Below are 21567 nucleotides of genomic sequence, written 5' to 3' on the forward strand. Positions count from 1 at the left end.
AGATTAATTTTACGATCCATTATTGAGGGAGCTGATGTGAGAAATTGGAGCGGCGGTGACCCTGTTCTCACATCTGCTGTTCTCGAGCACTGCTGCCTCCTGCGGCGAGAAGAAAAACACACTTTGTACTTCACTGGGACAATCAGCTCGCGTTGAGCAGACTCAAACGGAGACCTTATGGGAATGTTAAAGACTTAAATGCAAACACACAGAGGCAGGCCCTTCAAGGATGGTGCGTGGGGGGTTACTGTGCTTACAGGAGACAACAGCTGAGGAGCATCTGTCTATTTTTGTTCTCCTTTCATTTTAGTCTCTCAGAAGGAGGTGCGATCACTGCGGGGTGCCTCAGAGTTCGCAAGAGATAGAGAAAGAGAGAGAGGACAGTCCCTTGTTTATATTTCAGTGTGGAAATATACACCGGATGAATCCATGCAAACACAAAGTGTTACAGAACCATACAGTGTGGTGACTCAGAGGTCATGTCCTCTGTGCTATTTCAGGAATTTGGGGCATTTAATGACCTGGGGAGGCTGATATGAGGCTAAATTTGGTGCTTTGTGTTTTTTTTGGTATATTTTTTCCTTTTTGGTATATTAGCGAGCTCATTTACATCATACATATAAGACAAAACAAAACAGTGCTGACAATAACACCTCCCGTCCATGATAGTCCGATCAACCCAGACAGCAAATAACACAGCCAAGCCCCCAAATAATCAAGTGTGGAAACAAAGCTCACAAAAGAGAAAAAGAAGAGTAATTGGGTAGTTGTCTACTTTCACAAGTAACAATCATGGTACATAAAACAGCTAAACTGGTACACAGTTGTGTGTACACAGTGTGGCACATGATCAATGGAGGGATATTGGCTATATGTCCTTTAACTGCAACTCAGTGAATGATTTAGGGGATGATGGTGTCTGTAGTTTTGGAGGAGACATTTAGAGAGAAAGATAGAAGAGTGAAAAAAAGTCCAGTTTCATGAATAAACAAACTGAATGAAATACACTTTCATACTGTTTTACTGTGTTGACCCTTCTAAATAGGAAAAAATGTGGCAAAATATGTTTCTGATTTTGTCTCATTGTTGTATTGATACTGTAAATATTAACTTTCTGAGTTTGAATTTCTTTACCAAAACCACATACTGCTCCTTTAAATCCAAGAATTGGATTTTAGTATTTCTCTCACAGATTTGTTCCCGGTGTGGGAAAGACACTGAATCAGCTTTTGAATGTTGAAGGGTCACTTTCTGTTTTTTGGAGAGGAAATTCCAACTCAGACTTTATCGGATATTTATGATATTAACGAAGTAATAATACAGACACATGGTTGTTTCACATGAGTGAATAAACAAGCTGTTCTCAGTGGAAAACAAGGTCCCAAGAACACTGTTTGAAGCTAGAGAGGTGGCAGGGTCCGCCAAATATAAAAAGAGTAAAACAGCATGAAATTGTGTTATTAGGTCAGTTTTTTTTATTCAGTGATGAAAACTTAAAAGAGTTTATTTTTTTTTCAGTCAGTTAAGATCCTTATCTTCTGAAACTACATGGTGCGCCTTTAATGCAGGGACATAAAGTTCACAGACAGTGTGTGATGAAACAGGTAAATCAATTAAGAACTTTAAAAGGTTAATTTGTCTTCTTTTTGTTGCTGGTGAATTAAAAACTACTTTTAATTAAAAAACCCTGCTGCCGGATCCACTAAAGGCAAGAAAGTGTTAAAAAATATAAATATCACAATAGTAAAAGTGCCAAGTATTTATTGAAGCACAGTGAGCGCCTCCCCTTAATAAATTCACAAAATAGATGGAGACACTGAGCAGATACTTTATAAAATGAGTTCTGGCAAACAGACGCTGTAAAAAATGAGCTGCATGTCCTGCTCGCTGTGCGTAAAAGTTTGGATTTGAGCAGCATGAAGCGCAGAAACTTGTTCCAAAAAGCCCCTCCTCGGACAAATCCCTCCGCCTGAGCGTCACTCAAAGTTCACTCCAGTCCCCCATTAAGCTCTCACACACACATGCACGCACGCACACACACACACACACACACACACAGGCACATTCACGCAGCGCCAGACGCGTTTGCAAACAGCCCGCCTGCCGCTTCCAGCGCTACTTTTCTCTTCAGGAGACGCACTAGAAGAAGAAGAAGAAGAAGGAGAAGAAGAAGGAGGAGACCTGTTGGATGTTACTCGGACCGTTTTGACACAAGTGTGACTACTTGTCATGTTTTCCCTCGCTCTCTTCAGTGACATCTGAGGTGACAAGTTTTCTCTTTTTGGAGAGATCTTCTTTTTCTCGGAGTTTATCGCATCATATCTCTGAACCGTGCAGTGGGATTTAAAAGAAAAAGAAAAAAGAAAAAGCAGTATTTGATGGGCGAAATGAATAATTCCGTGAAATAACTCACTCCTCCGGACCAAAGGATTTTCAAGGTAGGTCTCTTATCTGCCACGATTTGCATTTCAATAATCTATTTATCTCGGAAGCTTCTCGCCGCGGTGCGTAATTCACACTTTTAATATAAACTCCAAGTTGAAAGGACCTCTCGCAGCCACAGTTGGTTTGATGAATCTGAGTGGTTTAAGCGCGTCTGTGCGCCTGTGTGAGAGGAGATCAGAGAGAGTGAGAGAGAGACGCCTCTGCTTTACTGTGGAATTCTCCTCTCTTTGCAACATTTATATGGCTTTCTATGGAGATATATATCATTCAATTAACCTGTGCGTCAGGGAAGACAGCCCCAAAAAGGTTTTTGAGACAGGTGCAATGTGACAGTGTGGCTCTAATGATAGAGAGTGTCATGTGTTGTACAGACTGCAAATCCCCGGGAGTTAAATCTGTGTTTTTAGGCTGCATGAATAAAACTGAGTTGACTTGTGTGTGTGTGTGTGTGAGTGTGAGAATGTGTGTGTGTGAGACTCCCATCTGGATTTTAGGACATGCCACTCCGCTGCACTCTGCTTCCCTCCCTCACTCCTCACTTCCCTTCTCTCTCTCTCTCTCTCTGGCAGTGTTAATCCCAGTGCATCAGCTTCTCCCCTCCGCGGAGCGAGGATGTATCGGAGTGTGTGTGTGTCGGTGGCACTCCCGGCTCTCCTGGCGCTCACACTCGTGTCACACGTGAGCCAGGCCTGTCCCAGGAGCTGTAACTGCTACCAGGCCAGCGAGGTCCACTGTACCTTTCGTTCTCTGTTCACCATACCGCCCGGCCTGCCTGCACACACACGCCGCATAAACCTAGGGTAAGAGAATGCACGTAATCATACACAAGGCGTATTAAAGGGTAATTACACCCATTTTACACATTACAGTGTGTTTACAGGTCTTGGGGCTGCATATGTGAATAAAAGTAGTATAAAGCCTTTTGTGGCTCCAGAGGAAGCTGCCTGTCATCTGATAAATTGCCCTGCAGTGATGCCACTCTGTGGTTAAGTTGCATTGTGACAGTTTTAAAACAAATGATCAAAACTGTTACAGCAGAACCGGAGATATGACTTTTTTATTCCACTCATTGTTTGTCCTTTTTCACACCTGGTGCCTACATTACCCACACTGCAAATGAACAACTGAGTGACATCACTGGAGGCCATTTCTGAGATTCTTCCTGTGTAGCAACAGAAGACTATATGATGTTGTTGTTTTTTTTTCCTTCACATTTGCAGTAGTACTCCCAAAGACCTGTAAACTTTTTTTTTTTTTTAATTGATGAAGTTACCTTTAAAATCGGATTTTCAATGAGCACAGAGAACATCTACACAACAAGGCTCAACATTTCATCTGTCAGAACAAGCAGAAAAACACACTTTTGACTGTTCTTGTCTTCTGTAGCTTCAACAGCATCAGCAGGATCCATGACAGCTCCCTGGCTGGGCTAAAGAAGGTGGAGCTTCTGATGCTCCACAGCAATGACCTCCACAATCTTCCAGATGGAGTATTCAGAGACATGAAATCACTACAGGTACAACTACATGACTTTTACAAAATCTAATGGTTGTAGCTGATCTCCACTGAACTTCTTCAGCAAGTTTTATCATTAAGATGTTTTGGGTGTAGTCTAAATACTAACTGGTCCAGCTTTTCCAACATTTTTACACAGAAATGGTAACAATACTGGTCCAAAATCCAGTGAAATGCCATATTTTTGTAATCAAAATCACACAGAGACTTGTCGCAGCAGGTGCAGCAGCTTCAAAAATGCTTCGGAAATGCCAGTTTTGGACAAAACAGCATGCTTCGACTCTGTGTCTTGAGCTGAAAAGTTGAATTTAATGACAAGAACATGACCAACAGTGCAAGAAAAGAGTGCCAGCAGGGGCTCCGTACCACAGGAAAACAACGATTTTGAGAGTGCAGCGTTTGTAGCGCAATTGTTGGTTTGATCATCGGGAAAACACTGAACGGCTTGCATTGAAAGAAAAAAGAGGGAATTCCATTTAAAACCAAACTGGAGGATATGTTTTTTGATAGGTCAGGTGACAAAATCTAATCAAGTCAATTTTATTTATGTAGCCCAAAATAACATCACGTTGCCTCAGTGGGCTTATCAGTCTGTACAGTGAATGACATCCTCTGTCCTTAGAATCTTGATTCTGCCATTTTTCCTCACTCCTCACATTTTTTTGAGGGAAAAAGAAACTTTTCACAGGGATAAAAAAAAAAAATACAAAAATGAGAAGTTCGAAGAAACTTCAGGAAAAGCCACAGAGGAGGGATCCCTCTCCCAGGACGGACAAACAGGCTATAGACAAAATGATGCATAGACAACATTTAAAGGCCATGGAGATGATCCATCAGAACCCTCTGCTTCTTCTTGTTTTTCTACAGTATCCTGCACCGTCCTCTGCCAGAACAAACCATCGATGCCGGATTATAAATCATGTAGCTGTTAATGGGGATGCTAAAAGAGTGTTTTCTCACATATTTAAACCTCGACTCCTTGGAGGGGATGCAGATGTGAGAATCAAACCAGGAGCGAGTCTCCACAAACTTTACTTTAATCCCTCTCAAGCCTCCAAAAGAGGACCTGCTTTTGAAGCAAAAAAGCGCCGTTCTCGAAAGTTTTACATCTGTAGTACTTGTAGTTTACAGTCTGCACAGTTCTAAACTATGAGTGATGGATAAACCTAAACTGTTTGACAGAACAGATTTCAGCTTTTAATAACAACATGAGAAAAGCAGAGATTACCAAGATTTATCTGTCCAAAGAGTTTAGAGGCTACATTGATAAATATGTTTAAATCCTGTGGTGATTCTGTTCGGTTTACATCATTCCGTTCTCATCTTCCAGCACATTTTTCTAATTTCTGCACGACTAAATGCATAATTTATGTGCCATCAGTCCTTTTCGCTGCTCAGTGACAGGAAACACACTGGACATTTTAGCAGCAACCTAAGGGCAGAGTTAGCAGTCCGTGGGGAAGTGATATTACTCAACAAGCAATTGTTCCCTTCATCTCCCAGGCAGATGCTGATATATTTGCCATTGTGTGATAATGGGATCCATATTTCCATGTGCTGACATCTTCACGTGCCAGATTTGTCAGCAGCTGGAACTCTTCCAGCTAAGTAGCCTCCCTGGAGAGCAGATTTATCATAAGGCTCACAGAAGTAAAGTAAAGTAAAGTAAAATGGCATTAGATCACCTGATGTCCGCTTAGGATCAGGGGCTAAATTTCAAATTTGAAAAACTGAAGACCCCCAGTGTTAGAATATCCTTTTAGTTTTCCCTGCTTTGACCCAGTACAGCCGCAGCATGGTGTAGTGGTGCTGCTTAGTATTTCCTCGGAGTGCATCCAGTCAGTTTTGCTTACAAAGTTTTGCTCCCGACTCTTCATCCTCATTCCAGTACCACTTATATCATTTGTCATAAATTCAGTTTACAAGCATCTGGTGTCCAGTGATAGACTTATGATCGTAGCGTAGACTTTCTTCATCAGCCTTGAAGTCTGTAATTTAATTGCTCATCTTTCTTTACTTCCCCTTTACTCCCATTTCCTCCACCCCCACAGATATTAAAGCTGAGCTACAACAAGCTGAGAGAGATCTCTTCATCTCTGACCTTCTCCGGCCTGACCTCACTGCTGCGTCTCTACTTGGATCACAACCTCCTCCAGCACATCCACCCCCGGGCACTGCTCCAGCTGCCTAGCCTCAGGCTGCTACGTCTGCAAGGGAACAGGCTGCATCAGCTGCACCCGAACACTCTGTGCACACTGTCCCTCCTGAATACATATTACTTCTCTACGCTCAGGTAAGCTTTAACACTAAAAGCACACAATGTAATAGCCACAGTTGGGGGAAGTTTGGACATTTTGAAAGTTTAGTTTTAACACCAAGCATATGTACCACAGCCCTGCCAACGTTTATTCAAGTGAGGACAGCAAGGAATGTTAACTTTCTGTTGTCTGTAAAGGCTGGACACAAATCCAAAGACAATCAACTAAAATGGTATTTTGTCCTCCAGAAAAGAGGGGACGTTACTCATCTGTGCAATGCTGACAATCAAAAACATGAAAAACACATTTGAACTCAGTTTGGTCATGACACAAGTAATGGCAAAATATGATTAAAGTGCAATATGTTTGTCGTTATGTGAAAGACGTCAACGGTCATACAGAGCCTGGCAACCCCTCTCCCTCCAGCGGCCCAAAGGTCCAGGGATCGTGGTGTGTACAGCAACACCCAGTGCTCCCAGTATGGACAGAGTATTAATAGTTTCTATAATAGGACCGCTAGCTGCATGGCTAACTGAGCTAATTTGCTAATGACACAGCTGGCAGCAGTTAATGGTTTCTTTGTTAATATGCTTCCCCTATTTGTCTGAAGCGTGAATTGAACAGGTAGCCAATTCTTAAATATTGCACCTTTTAACTGGTAACTGGTACCTTTTAACAAATCCGGTAATGTGATTTACTCAACTGACTGCGTTTAAACCAAACGGACCCCATATAATATGTTTTGGTGTATAAATGATTCATACTTACCAAGAGTTTTGGAAACGGTCCAGGAGATAGCCTCAGCTGGCAGACTTAAAACGGCTGTATCGCCTGCAAAGGCTGCAATGTAATCCTTTGGGGCAACTCTGTATGTCAAAGTCAGAGGGAAACTTTGCCTTGAGCGAGACTTTTCTGGTTACAAAAAAGACGTTATTATTAGCTGAAAGGACACTTAGAATAACAACATCAGCCTATCAGTGGCCAAAACAAACACTTTCTGCAGACATAACTTTGACGGTCATCGCTGCCCCAAAAGATTACAGTGCAACTACTGCAGCTGTGTTGCGGCTGCCAGCTGAGGTGATCTACGGGACCGATTCCAAAACCTCTGGAAAATACGAATCGTTCACACACCAAAACATCTTAATATAGGGCCCAAAATAGCAGAATTACCCTATGAAAAAACCAACAGGATAATGACAAAATTGATTTTTCTCATAATAGTAATTAGAGAAATGAATAACAAATGCTCAACCTTTGACTATTTACCCCTTTCTCTTATTACCAGAACAGTGGATCTGTCTGAAAATGAAGGTGATGATTGAAATGATAAAAATGATGGATGATTTTCTTGCCCCTAACCTGTCGCCTCTCCTCGCCCACCCCCACTCCCACTCTTTCATCCTAACCTCCCTTCCTCTGACTTTGATTCTACCTCTGTGCTCTGTCTCCCCCCTCTTCATCTCAATCTTTATGTTATTCTGTCTTTCCTCCTGTAGGCACGTCGACCTATCCAACAACAGTCTAACCACTCTGCCCAGAGAGACCATAGCGACAGCACCTCTGCTGGAGACTCTAGTGCTGCAGGCTAATCCGTGGAGCTGTGACTGCAGGATGAACTGGTTTTTCACTTGGATTCAGGCTCATCCAGGTGACTAAAACATCTGAAGTATTTTTCGTTTTCACTCGTTGTTTTGTCTTTCGCCTCCACACACGCTTGATTGCGGTCATTTGTTGTGACTTTGAGTCAGTTTAAATCAGGCAGAGGTGCAGAAATGTGGCTGCTTAAGGAAAATAAATGGATAAGGAGATAAGGTGAGAGGTAACACTGGGACGGATTCTAATTCAGAGGACTCATTCATATCTTTAGTCTATAAGCAGTCTAAGAACTCTAATGAAGTATGTTATCTCCAGCCAGAAGATATGTTAATGATATGATGAAATATGGGCTAAATATCTATTACGTCTGGTTTTGTTATCTTGATACATCTGACATCTCTCCACCTGCTTCTTATGACACACTCCTCTCAATTCCACCACATATTCTATATCTCCTCCAGTCTCCCTTGTGGCTGTTATTGAGATGTGAAAGAAGGCTGGACCGTGAAATGTGTCTCATTGATATGCCTGACTTAACCTGCCATGACTAATCCATGATGACAGCATTGATGTGTGCAGGCAGTTGAAATATAGGCTGCTTGCTGCGTAATAATGAAGTGACGCATATTTCTGATTTACGAGCAGATGAAGTAACCATACCTAATTAGTAAGAGATATAAAGGGTAATGAATGCTTAAGAAGAGCTGGCATGACTAATATATGACACCGCTATTATGTGCAGATAGCTGAATTGTGCACTAATATGTTTGTATGGTTGCTATGATCTATCACAGTTGATATGCAAGAGACTGAAACAGCTGCCTTTTATGATACCATTTTCTTTGTCTTTATTTTTCAATTAGGCTTAATGAAATGTCCCGGTGGCCCTCAGTGTCCAATCTGTGGCTCGCCTGATTCCCTCCAAGGACAGGGTTTGCTTGAGCAGACTGACCTTTTGTGCACCTCGCCCATCATCCCATCCCCTGGAAGAGACACACCTTCGGAGACAGAGATCAGCGAAGTCCAATCAACTGAATACTTCAGAGAGCCTTTGGGGTCTGCCTCTCTGGGTCTGTCTGACCAACTGGGGAACAGTGTTGATCTGAGTTGCAACATCACTCACTCTTCTGACTCTCAGGATATTGCTCCCCCTCCAGATCTCTCCATGTCCTCCTCTTCTCCTCTACCCCTTGCTCTGTCACTCTCCCTGGAGTGCCCTGTGGAGAGACACAGCTATGAGAAACTTTGGAGGATCCTGGCTTACTACAGCGAGACTGCAGTTCAACTGGAGAGGGAGATTATGCTGAGTAAAGCCCCGGCATTGGCCTACCGCTACAGGCAGACAGCAGAGACAGACGGATATTATCACACTGGAGTCAAAGCTTCTGTGAAAGTCAGACCTCAGTGGCTGCTACAGCCAGCCATTAGCATTCAGCTAAACAGAGCGCAGTCTAACGGACACAAAGTTCAACTAATATACTCAACAAGAGTTTCTGCTCATCCTGACTCTACCTCTCAACCCTCAACATCCTACCCCACCTCTCACCCATGGGTGCTGATTTCAACTTATCAAGCAACCCCAGCACTGGCAGCAGCTGCAGGCAGTAAGGTGGAGCTACCGTGCCCTCTTCTTAGCTCTGCTAACCCCAAAGTAGAGTGGATTCTCCCAGATGGATCCAAGCACATCTCCCCCTCCAACAGCCTAGATGGTCGGCTACTAGCCACAACATCTGGCTTACTTCTAAACAAAGTGCAGCTCTCAGATTCTGGGATCTACTACTGTATAGCCCGGGCTGGCAGGGATGTAGATGTTCTCCCCCTGCGCCTGGCTGTGGAGGAGTCCTCTTTTCCGCCCTCAGGAGAGCAAGTGGGACCTCCTGTAACCGGAACAGTTGGAGAGCCTGTCAGTCTGTCCTGCATGGCCTCTGGTTCTCCAGTGCCTCATATGAGTTGGGTGTTACCTGATGGAAACATAGTACGGCGAGGATTAGCTGTATCAGGTGGGCTCACTATACAGTCAAATGGAAGTCTATTTCTATCTAACCCTTCTCGGAGGGATGCTGGTCATTACCGCTGCATTGCGGTCAACCAGTATGGTAGTGACTCTCTGTCCATGCAGCTGCAACTGTACTCACGACATCCCCCTCCACTTAGGACTCCTTTTCCCAGAGGACCACAGTCAGCTGCTGGCCGGTCAACCAAGATACGAGCTCCGTTACTACATCAAGTGGAGGAAGGATCGGGGGATGAAGGGGAAGAAGAAGAGAAACCCATTATTGGCAACAGGAGGCGTCCAAGACCTCTCCAACCTTCCCCAAACAGGCGTTATCCAATCGGAAACCCCAGAAGACGTGGGCCTGTGAGAGAAGGACCCCTTAGAAGAGGAGGAGCTCCTGTATCACCTACTGACCAGAGAAGAACCCGCTTTGAGAACAGACACAGAGTGACCACAAACAAACAAAGGATAGACCCTCAGAAATGGGCTGACATCCTGGCTAAGATCCGACAAAAGACTGCTCAAAGTAATAACAGCCAGTCCATCGCAGCAGGAAAGCCCACAGCTGAACCGGGGGGATTAGGCAAAGAAGGAGACACTGGAGGACATGATGGAGGTGATGATATAGAGAGAGGTAGAGCTGCAGGGGCAGGGATGGAAGCGGAAACAGAAGGATCATCTGTTGATGACTCTGATCTCCGAGAGGAAGGCCTGCAGCCCATTCAGCCCGTTCAAAAGACAATACCAGACACTGAAACAAACACAGAGATAATGAAAGAGACAGAAAAGTCTGAAACACCAAAACCTATAGAAAACGAGGCAGAAACACCCATACAGACAGAGAAAGCAGGTCCACAGACACAGACAGTGACAAACCTAGAGACACGGAAAGAACCAGTCACGTCTAAGCCGATCTCAGGAACAAACGAGATTGCCTCAGAACCAGATGAAGGAGATGAGCGAGAAGCAACCCCTAACCCATCTACAATCAGGCCTCAGAATCCCCGTCAGGGACTCTTCCCTAATTTGGTTCCAAACTCCCGGCCTCAAAACCCTTGGAACTCCCGCAGGAGGATCGGACAGCGAAGACGAATCAACAGACCCAGGGGGCGACCTTTGAATCCAACGAGACTTCTCCCTGACCTTACGAACCTGAGATCACAAACTACAACACCTGAAACGACCACAGCTCAAATTGATATATCGTCACTGGCATCAACAAGCACATCTCCAGCTATTTTATTGACTCAGAGTGGCCATAATGGGAATAAAGTCTCACTAACTCCCCCTGCTTCTAACACTCTTGGTATCTCCACTTTAAAATCAGCCTCCCCCTCACAGACTCCCTCTTCTTCCTCTTTCACCTCATTATCCACCTCTCGCACAAAGACACCCATGATGACTCACTCAGCCAACATCCCAGACGCTGCAGAGTCCACTCTCTCCAACACACCGACACCATCACCCACTCAGTCTGATACTGTAGATGCACACACAGATGTGGCAGACACAGACGGCAGGACGAATACACACGGCACACAGACACACACAGAAACACACACAGCCTTAGGCAAACATGCTGATAGACCCCCAAGCAAACATAGCGAAGAGCTGGAGAGGAATTTGTTGGGTGTACCATATGTGTCCCACTCCTCCATCTCTGTCTCGCCCACTCTCTCCTCCACTTCCTCCTCGCCTACTGCAAAAATCACAACTCCTTCAACTACTCCCAAGAGCATTCAGTCTACTAGCTCTGCTACTACATCTACTACCACTACTACACTTCCTACTACAACAACTACTACTATTACTACAAGTCCTACCATGTCTACTTCAACTACCATGATTATTCCAACATCTAGCAATACCAGAAGTACTTCAACTACTCATTCCTCCACCACTGGTACTACCACAACTCTTCTTCATACATTTACTACTCCCACTACTACTACTACTACTACTACTACTACTTCTTCAACTACTTCAACAAGCCCTTCTACTACGACTACTACTACGACTACCACCACAGCTCCCATTCTTACATCTACTACTCCCACTACTACTATTACTCTTTCAACTAGCCCTTCCACTGCTTCTACAGCTACCACTTCTGCTACAACTACAACTGATACTCCTACTACTAGTACTAGAATAACCATCTCAGCGGAGACTTCTCCAACCACTACAAGGTCAGCTACACCCAGTACACCTACTACTACTACCATGGTGACATCAACAAGTACCACAGCATCATCCAGACAGAGGCCGAGTGTTGGCAAAGTTGACCCCAGAGGGAGGCCTGTTTCTGGTGCTCCAACCCAGAGTCGACCCCCTACTGATTGGAAGAACCCTGGAGCTAATTCTATCCCCGACTCACACAGCAGCAGGCCAAACTTACTGCCCTCCCCTCCGCTTCCTGCTGCCCCTGGGGTGAGTTTAAATGGATTTAGATAATGTAGTGTTGCTATTTTCTGTATACTTTCACCCAATATGGGTCTTAAAGTAAGCACATACATTATGGGAAGAGTTAGAGCAAAGCCAGGACAATAGTTTGTTCTTTATTTGTTAATTTAATTGCTAATTTATTTAATGATTCCCTATTTTTCCGCTTCCAGTCATTCATTCTGTTAGTCTTTTTCTTTAAGTGCAGTCTTAAATGTACTTTGCAGTTCATATATAAAGCTATTTTTCTTTGGTGTCGGCTAAGTGGAAATCAAATTAACATTACTTTTCTCAGTGAGTGCTGGCCCAGAAAATAACAACACACCCTACCAGGCCAACACACAAACACACACACACACACACACACACCCACACACACACACACACACACAAACATGCACTACATTCCGAGGTTGTGCATACCCTTGGGCGAAAGTTTAGCAGACATGCACTGTAGATCTGAAAATAGTCCAATTTGTATCCACTTGACCTGCTATTAAACCTAAGGAATGTTTAAAACAATTCTTCCAATTTCATGGGTTTCCAGATATAAGGAAGAGGAAAACACACGTTTCATAATCGACAACATTATGTGTTTTGTGAGTGCAATCAAGAGGAAATTGAATTAATCAATGTTTGATTAATTTCTAGAGCTCTGCTTGCAAGCCTCTGTCGATCAAACCACTGAGCCTGAATCTAAATCTTGGATCACAGTCTTGCCACATACAGGACACTGGAAATGATCATATTCCACAATGATACTTGAAAAAATTGTTAAATTATAATTAATTCCAAACTTTTTTCGTATTTTTCTAGAAAACATTTGGCCAAATAATATATTGATTACATTGTGGTGATAATGTAGATTTGGTATTTTTGCTATCAGACGATTTTCCTTTTTTATCCATTGTGGCTGTGCTGCACTGAAGTTGTTAATCACTTGCAAGTCTTCCAATCATGTGATATTCAAATGAAATGAATCGAAGAATGAAAACTCCTCAACCAACACAATCCGGCAGCTTTGCAAGTTAAAGAACCTTCATTAGCAGAGCCCTCAGATGTCCTGTTGTTATAACTGTTTAATTAATTATAACATTAATTGCTTAATCACAACTTAAATTTGCTTTCTACATCTTTTTCATAGCCCCCAGTTGTAAGATCCAGGCCGAGGATTGCAGACCCACACATCAGGACGGCGTCTTTCCCAGCAGAGAGCACTGCCAGGCTGAGTTGTGAAGCTCAAGGAGAGCCGAAGCCCTCCATCACATGGACCAAGGTTGCCACAGGTACACACAGTGCAGCAGATAGAGTATTCACAAAAGCATGAAGTTCATCTTCAGTTTACATTCATGTTAAATATCCATCTGGAAGCCATTTAAATCTGATTCGTGGACTGATGTAAAAACTCAGTAAAGTTTTACTCTGTAAACTTGCTTGCTTGAATCATCTCCAGGGCTATATTATATTTAATTTTGCTGCGAATTATAGAAATGCTTATTTTTCATCCATATACCTGTCATTTATATGGTTTAAAACTCCAGGTTATACATTTACAGAATAAGCAAAGGCTAGTATTTACAGTCTCAGTTTTAGTATGTCCTATAACTGAGTGAATATGAACACATTTTACACTGATGACATAACCTATTAACACCCAGTATTACGCACTGGCATTCACACAATGGGCTTTTCTCTCGTTGCCATGTGGGAAAGACATATTGCAAGAAAGTAATGGAACATTTTGCACACTGCATCACTGACTTTACTTCACGCAGTGCCACTCGACATCTCCTCGATCCTCCTTTCCTCTGTCTCTTACCCACTCTGTGTAACTTTCTTTCCCAATTTGTCTCTGTTTTCCTCACTCTGTCTCCTCACTTCTGCTCTCTGTCTGACTGTTTCTGTCTGTCTCTCTCTCTTTCAGGAGCGGTGATGTCAATCCACTCCAGGGCTCAGCGTTTTGAGGTGTTGCCAAATGGCACCCTTGTTATCCAGAATGTTCAGCTGCAGGACAGGGGCACATACATCTGCAGTGCACACAGCTTTCTGGGTCGAGACAGGTGAGACTACTGATACCAGTTATGAATATAATTCAGTGTATAACCGCTTATAATCACCATCGAACACAATATTCCCAGTATTAATTTCAGAGGCCTAAGGCAAACTGCAATTTAATTAGTATTATGTATGTTGTTTTTTCATGTGCAAACATAATTACATGTCGACTTGATTTAACATTATAAGGAGCCTTAAGTCATATGTAAATCTCTCTAATATGTAATCTGTTTATCTGAGCCTGTGAGACATTTATTGCTTGTTTTCATTCTGAATGTATGTGTGAAGTGTTTGAAATGTGTTTTCCATATTGAGTATGTGTGTGCTTTTCTTTCCATGTTAGATTATTAACCACCCTGGAGGTGTGGACACGCCCCCCTCGAATGCAGCTGGCCAGCTACAGAGAAGTTACCATTCATCAGGGTGGAGAGGTGCACTTGGAGTGCCAAGCGGATGGCGTTCCCAGCCCTCTGCTCTCTTGGGTACTTCCTGATCGTTCTGTCCTGACCTCCACTGCCCCCTCCACCAGTCGCATCACTATGGACACAAATGGCACCCTCCATATCTCAGTAACTTTACCGAGCGACAGAGGTGTGTATCGCTGCGTGGCCTCAAACTCAGCAGGTGCTGCTAGTGCCTCGGTGCGTGTACACGTGTCCTCGATGCCCCCGGTGATACAGCAACCCAGAGAGGAACACCTGCTCTTGTCTCCGGGGAGGCCTGTTTATGCTCATTGCTCCGCCCGAGGTGCCCCACCACCAGTTCTCCGATGGCGAATCCCAGATGGGACTCTTGTCCGCCCATCCCAGTTTCTCCACGGAAACCTTTTCGTCTTGCCCAATGGGACGCTGCATATTCGAAAAGTTGGGCCTAAAGACTCAGGGAATTACGAGTGCATAGCAAGTAATGCTGTTGGAGCCCACAAGAGAATAGTGAAGGTAGAAATTGAAGCAGAAAGAGGGCAGGGAGGAGGAAGAAATGAAGGGGCAAAAGCAGTCGCTACTGAAAAACCGTCTTCATCTTCTAAAGACAGAACTTTCTCCATTCCCAGCAACCCCTCCAAACCATTCATCCGTCCTCCATCGCCTTTTGATAGATCCAAGACCTTGCCGCTAACCCCCAGCTCTTCTCATTCGTCTTCTCACGCTCAGCAACCCAATCCCACTAACTCACCTCCTAAAATCAATGAAACAGTCACCGCCTCCCCCACACACTTGACCAGCATCAACAAAGTGCTGACAAACAACACCAAAGTCTCACCCAGCATCATAAACAACACAAGAGCTATTTCTTCTCCCCCCTCTGACAAAGCTAGAGCCTCAGCTGTTTTGCATCCCTTGCCCATATCCCCCTTTAGTAAAGCCCGTATTGTCTCTACTTCACCCTCCATCACCACTGTCTATTACGGGGGGGTTTTGCAGCTCCATTGCTCTGTAACTGGCAACCCAGCACCCATCATCATTTGGAGAACGCCCAACAGGAAACTGGTTGACATGAACTTCAGGTACAGGAAAATGAGATCACTTAAATTTACTTGGTTGCATATTTATACCTCTTATTCTGTTTGTTTGTCAAAGGTGATTGGCATGTTTGTCTTCCTTTTTTAGTTTTGACCAACGTCTGAAGGTGCATCCCAACGGCAGCCTGTCAGTTCAGGCAGTAACAGAGAAGGATGCAGGAGACTACCTCTGCATCGCACGCAACAAGGTGGCAGATGATTACCGCCTTCTGCGTGTCTCTGTGGCTACTAAACCTGCCAAGATCGAACCCAAGCAGCCAATCAATCAGATGGTGATGTTTGGCAAACCACTGAAGGTGAGTCATGAGGAATAATTTTTCCCCTTCATATCTCCAATGATGTTTAGTTAGGAAAAACATAAGGCAGAGGACAAACAATTATTTTCATTACAGTTTTATTTTTGTACTAGTTTCACAGTTATCTGATTAATTATTTATTAGTCTATAAATGTCAAAACATTGTGAACAATTCAATTCAATCAGAATTTCCAAAATTCCAAAAGTGATGTCGACATACAGCAGACAACAAAGAAAAGCAGCAGAAGCCTTACATGTGAAAAGCTGAAATCAGCATATGTTGGACACCATTGCTTGAAAAAGTACTTAAAGGAGACACATTCTGCTCATTATCTGGTTCATAACTTTATTTTGGGTTACTACTAGAATAAATTTACATACTTTAATGTGTAAAAAACACAACTGTTTTCTCATATCGTCCTGTCCTGCAGCACTGTATTCCCCTTCTGTCGGAAACACTCTGTTTGAGCTCCTGTCTCTTTAAGCCCCCCTGAACACCCAGTCTGATCATTTGGGTCAGCTCACACACGCCTGAGCAGCACCACTAACAACACTAACAACAACAACGTGGTGTGGACTTTGTTAATGTAAATGCAAAAGCATAATAGGTCTCCTAAAACTAAAAGAAAAACTTAAAAACTCTAGAAACAGATAGCAGCAATTATTGGGTTAATTTAGTACCGTTATTATGACACCAGCCTCATACATCTTATGTTCAGACATTATTCTCCATGAACCCCTACAGAAATCTTAAAACAGTCCATCTCTCTACATCTCCTCAGCTGAGTTTTAAGAGCCTTATTTTTCGTTGAGGCGATGGGTGTCTTCCATCGCTGGGTGTTGTGCCAGAAATTGCAACAGCTTCAAGCTGTGTCTGGTTGTTTTTTTGATCAGAAAGTGCTTGATATTTTTTGACTCAAAAAGAAAAGAAATACCTGTCAGATCTGTTATGAATCATCAACAGTGGCCTTCAGGCGACTTCACACATGAATATTAATCAACTCAATGAAAAATAATGTCAAGCAGGGTGAAATGCAAAAAGAGGACTTAATATTACTGAGGGAATTTGTTGCCCTTCATTTTAAATTTTATTTAAACATTTATGAGCTTTAAATAGTTTTTTTTTTAATCTAAGCAATGTTTTATGCTGTGAGTTTCTTTTTAAGGACAGCTTAAAAAAAGTCAAGATATACAGTTCAGTGTGTATCGCTCTTCCTGCCATACAAAAGAGTTGTTTTCATAAATATAAAAGCCACAAAAACTTGATGATCCAATAACGATCACTTTCCCTGCAGGTGGACTGCCAGGCATCAGGATTGCCTGACCCAGCTGTCCGTTGGAGCCTGCCAGATGGAACCATGGTGAACAGCGTCTTGCAGGGGGAAGAAAGAGGAGGGCGAGTAAGACGGCTGACTGTGTTTGACAATGGGACGCTACTGGTTCCAGCAGTGGGTATGGGAGAAGAGGGAGAGTATACGTGTTACGCTGAGAATCAAGGAGGTCAAGACACCATGAAGGTAACACTTATCAGATCATTACACATAAAAATAAAGAAAAATACGAATGAAGTCAGTCATTCATTGATTCCTTAATCAAATTCAATCCTTTAAGGTCAAAGTAAAGGTCATGATGACATCACCACCGACGTTCAGTGACGACAGAAGCTACCACGTTGTCAAAGTGCGTCAGGGGATGACTGCCACAATCCACTGCCAGGCCACGGGAGATCCTGCCCCAACGTTGACATGGTTCTCCCCGACAAACCGCGTCATCCCACAAAGTTTGGGATCTGGATTTTACTCTGAGAGGGTTGTGGTGGTCTTGGGCGGAACTCTGGAGGTGCGCATGGCTCAAAAGATCGACACAGGAAACTATACGTGCCGAGCCAGCAACTTAGCCGGAGGGAGGAGAATTGTGGTGGGCCTGGAGGTGGAGGGAGGAAGAAGTCTGAGTACCAACAATGGGCCTGGCAGTGTTCAAAGCAGTAGATCTGGGGACAACATTAATAATGCAGGGATAATCCAGAATGGATTTACCAATGGAGTCACAAGCAGGAGCAATAATAGCAGCATTAACGGCTATAGTGATAATAATGGCAGGATAAGAAACTTTGTACCAAACACTGGCGTTAGCATAGCAACCAGTGGCTTTAATCCTGCCCTGAGGAGTGATAGTCATAATGGATTCAACAGGCCTGTCAGTGGAGTTACAACTCAACTCGGTAGCAGTGGAATCAGCACTGGGTTGAGTAGGAATATAGGCATTACAGCAGATAACACTGGAATAAATAGAAATGGACCTGGCATTTTGAGTAGCCAACACAGTGTGGGCAACAGTCACAGAGGAGACAGTGCAGATAGGAATCCTGGGACTAATAATAATGAAGTGATTGCAGGAAAGGCTGATGCTCGAGATAGTGCCAGGATTAGTGCTATTTCTAGAAATGTTGGAGTTTATAGCAGCAGTGTTTCTAATAATGGAGGGAATGGGTTCAGTACAGGAGTGACCAGTGTCAACAGCAGGAATAGTGGTAGTGTGGGTATAGCTGCTGGAAACACAGGTACTAAAAACTCTTCTAACACAGTTGTGGGTTTGGTAACTACAATAAAGCAGCGAGCACTGAAAGGCCAAACTGTTCTGTTGCCGTGCCCCTCCCAAGGTTCCCCGCCCCCTCGCCTGGCCTGGCTCCTGCCTGGTAATGGTGTGCTGCCAGCTCCTTATTATGGCAGCCGACTAACTGTGCACCGAAATGGCTCTTTAGAGCTCCGAGGTGTGCGGGTGAGCGACAGCGGGACCCTGGTATGTGTGGTTAGAAGTGAAAGAGGAGAGACGAGGATACAGGTGGAGCTGGAGATCTCTGAGCAGCAGGAAGTGGAAGCCAGAGCTCCATACAGGGTGGAAAAGCCTGTGCAGGAAAATGCTGGGGTGATTGCGGCGCCCAGCTCAGGAGCCTCACTGGGTCCAGCTCAATCCTTAAGCTCAAGGCCAGTGTTGCCAAGAATCTCAGTCACTCAAAAGCCTCCGCACAGAAGTCCGTCTTTACCTGCTGCACCTCTGCTTCCAGTTGGTGCTCCATCTCGCTCAACTGGTCCTGTCTCAGAGCCAGCGGTGAGCACCAGAACAGCTCCCCTGGTGAGCATCATTAACGGAGAGACCCTTCGTCTGCATTGCCCTGGTTCTCAAACCCAGGGCTCTCTCTCATGGACCATGCCCAGTGGCAAGTCACTATCCAGGGGTGAGAGTGGCGACTCGGGCCGATGCATTGTCCAAGAGGATGGAACACTTACAGTGCACCAGGCCTCCGTGTTCGACCGCGGCACCTACACCTGCAGATCCACCAGCTTCGACTCCTCTTCGGTTTCAGTGGTCACGGTTCCCGTCATCGTTATTGCCTACCCCCCTCGCATCACAATGGGCCCCTCCCCTGTGACCTATACACGACCCGGGGTTGCTGTGGAGCTGCCGTGCCTGACCATAGCAACACCCAAGGCGACAGTTACCTGGGAAACACCAGACCTGACACAGTTGAGGGTGATGGGTCAGGCTCGTATCTATGGCAACCGCTACCTTAGTCCTCAGGGTTCCTTGGTGATACAGAACCCGACAAGTAGGGACACAGGATTTTACAGATGCACCGCCAAAAACGTAATAGGAGTGGACACCAAGGCGACCTACCTGCATGTTATATAACAGGGTGAAACAAACATACACACACACACACACACACACACATGCGGCAGGAAGACAGAGGCTCCACCAGTCTTCTGAAAGTGGTGTATGAACTCCTCTGCTGGTAACACTATGTGTCCCACATGCCCAAAGGAACTGCAAGGCTACGTGCACGAGAACTGTCGGATCTCAGCAAAGACTTTAATCCACAGATATATGTCTCATATTTTTATTTTGTGACTTTCAATACTGAAATGATTTTTGTATCAGGAGGGGCAAGATTTTCTGCAGCCCATTTTTCTGAATAACTTGTGTTTAAGGAGGCTTGTTTTATGTAGCTAGTGGTGTCATCTTAGAAAGTTGTGCCTCACTGTTTGTCTAAGTGCCTAAAACCCATAATGAAATGATGGCCAAGGTGGTCAAATGAAATGCACAGCATATTTATGGTTCAAGTTTCAGGGGGATAAAAATGAAGCAAACAACAAAATGTTTTTGCAACACTGGTTTTGTTTCCCTGCCTAGTGTTAAAGTGACAGTTCAGCCCCAGATTTAAAAGAATATATTTTTTCCTTTCACCTACCTCTCACAGACTTCAATGTGAGCCGTTTCACATAAGAACTATTCTGACTATATATTTTCCAATGTACAATGATTACAAAATACAAAGTACAAAAGGCAGTCAGATAAAAGGCTGGCATCAAAAACAGAAGGAGCAGGCAGCAAATCGAATAATTAAATGATAAGTTAAGACCAAAAGTAAATAAACTAAATAAAGTACAAACCAAAGAAGTGCTGGGAACACAGGCAGGTACACACGGAATGCGAGGAACATGAGGAGCACAACAAACACAGGAGACACAAGACTGATGTGGGAAAACAGCCGAACTGACGCAGAATAAAACAGGCAGGGAATAATTAAAGGAGTCATCACCTGGTTTTTTACATATCCAGTCCCTCTTGGATCGCTTTGGATCAATTCTTAAAACTTATTAGAAAAAAAATAATTAAAAAAAATCAAACATAGAGCTTGTTCTGACACTTTTTCATACCGCGACTTTCTCATGCGAGATTATGCGCGAGGTTTTGACCGGTCCGGATGTGCATTGTATTAATATGTAATGAGGCGCGCGTTGATTGGCCGCAGGAAGGACAGAGCCGGAATGGGGGGGCGAGCCTGCATGCACACAGACTCCAAAACATAAACAGCCCCCTGTCATGGTGCACACACTAAATGATGAACCTTACGGAATTCAGGCATTTATGTACGAGCCGGAGTCGGAAACCGAACGGGAGAGTGAAGAGGCAGAGACGGTGGAAGAGACACGTTTACAGCAGGATGTCTCTGAATGGTAAATTCTTATTTTTTTCCGTCTCGTGCTTTAGGAATGCGCATTACTGTGCGCTATTCCTGTTCAGAAAAAGAGCCAAAGCGAGAAAAATAAGCCACTTTCAGACTCCAGCTTTTCAGGCAAGTTTCAACAGAGGTCCAACACCAATATGCATGATTTAACGAGAGAAATTGCGATTTCCGGGTGATGACTCCTTTAACAAGTGGAACACAGTTGAACAGGAAAAAAAGGACAAGGAGAGGAAGTGAAAAGCAAAAGTTGAGGAGAGAACTACAAAATAAAACAGGAAATAACTAAACTAAAAACTCACACCATGACACTGGAAAAATATACATTTTGGATTATGGGATTAACTGTCACTTAAAATGTAGGTATGGGCAATTTAGAAAAAGATAATGTAACACTCCAAAACATGCAGCCTTCA

General features: G+C 43.9%; 1 protein-coding gene across 1 annotated transcript; it reads left to right on the plus strand.

Moving 5' to 3' along the window:
* The first annotated feature begins 2082 nt into the window (after nt 1-2082).
* LOC115587442 (immunoglobulin superfamily member 10-like) lies at nt 2083-20807 on the plus strand. Its single transcript, XM_030427258.1, has 12 exons — nt 2083-2438; nt 3015-3245; nt 3832-3961; nt 6012-6253; nt 7718-7869; nt 8681-12243; nt 13400-13541; nt 14180-14315; nt 14654-15814; nt 15918-16125; nt 17421-17642; nt 17737-20807. Exons 2-12 carry the CDS (start codon nt 3058-3060, stop codon nt 19813-19815), a joined length of 8223 nt encoding a protein of 2740 aa, XP_030283118.1. The 5' UTR covers nt 2083-2438; nt 3015-3057; the 3' UTR covers nt 19816-20807.
* Nucleotides 20808-21567: the final 760 nt, after the last annotated feature.

The sequence above is a fragment of the Sparus aurata genome, chromosome 9, assembly GCF_900880675.1.
Source record: "Sparus aurata chromosome 9, fSpaAur1.1, whole genome shotgun sequence".
Classification (NCBI taxonomy): Eukaryota; Metazoa; Chordata; class Actinopteri; order Spariformes; family Sparidae; genus Sparus; species Sparus aurata.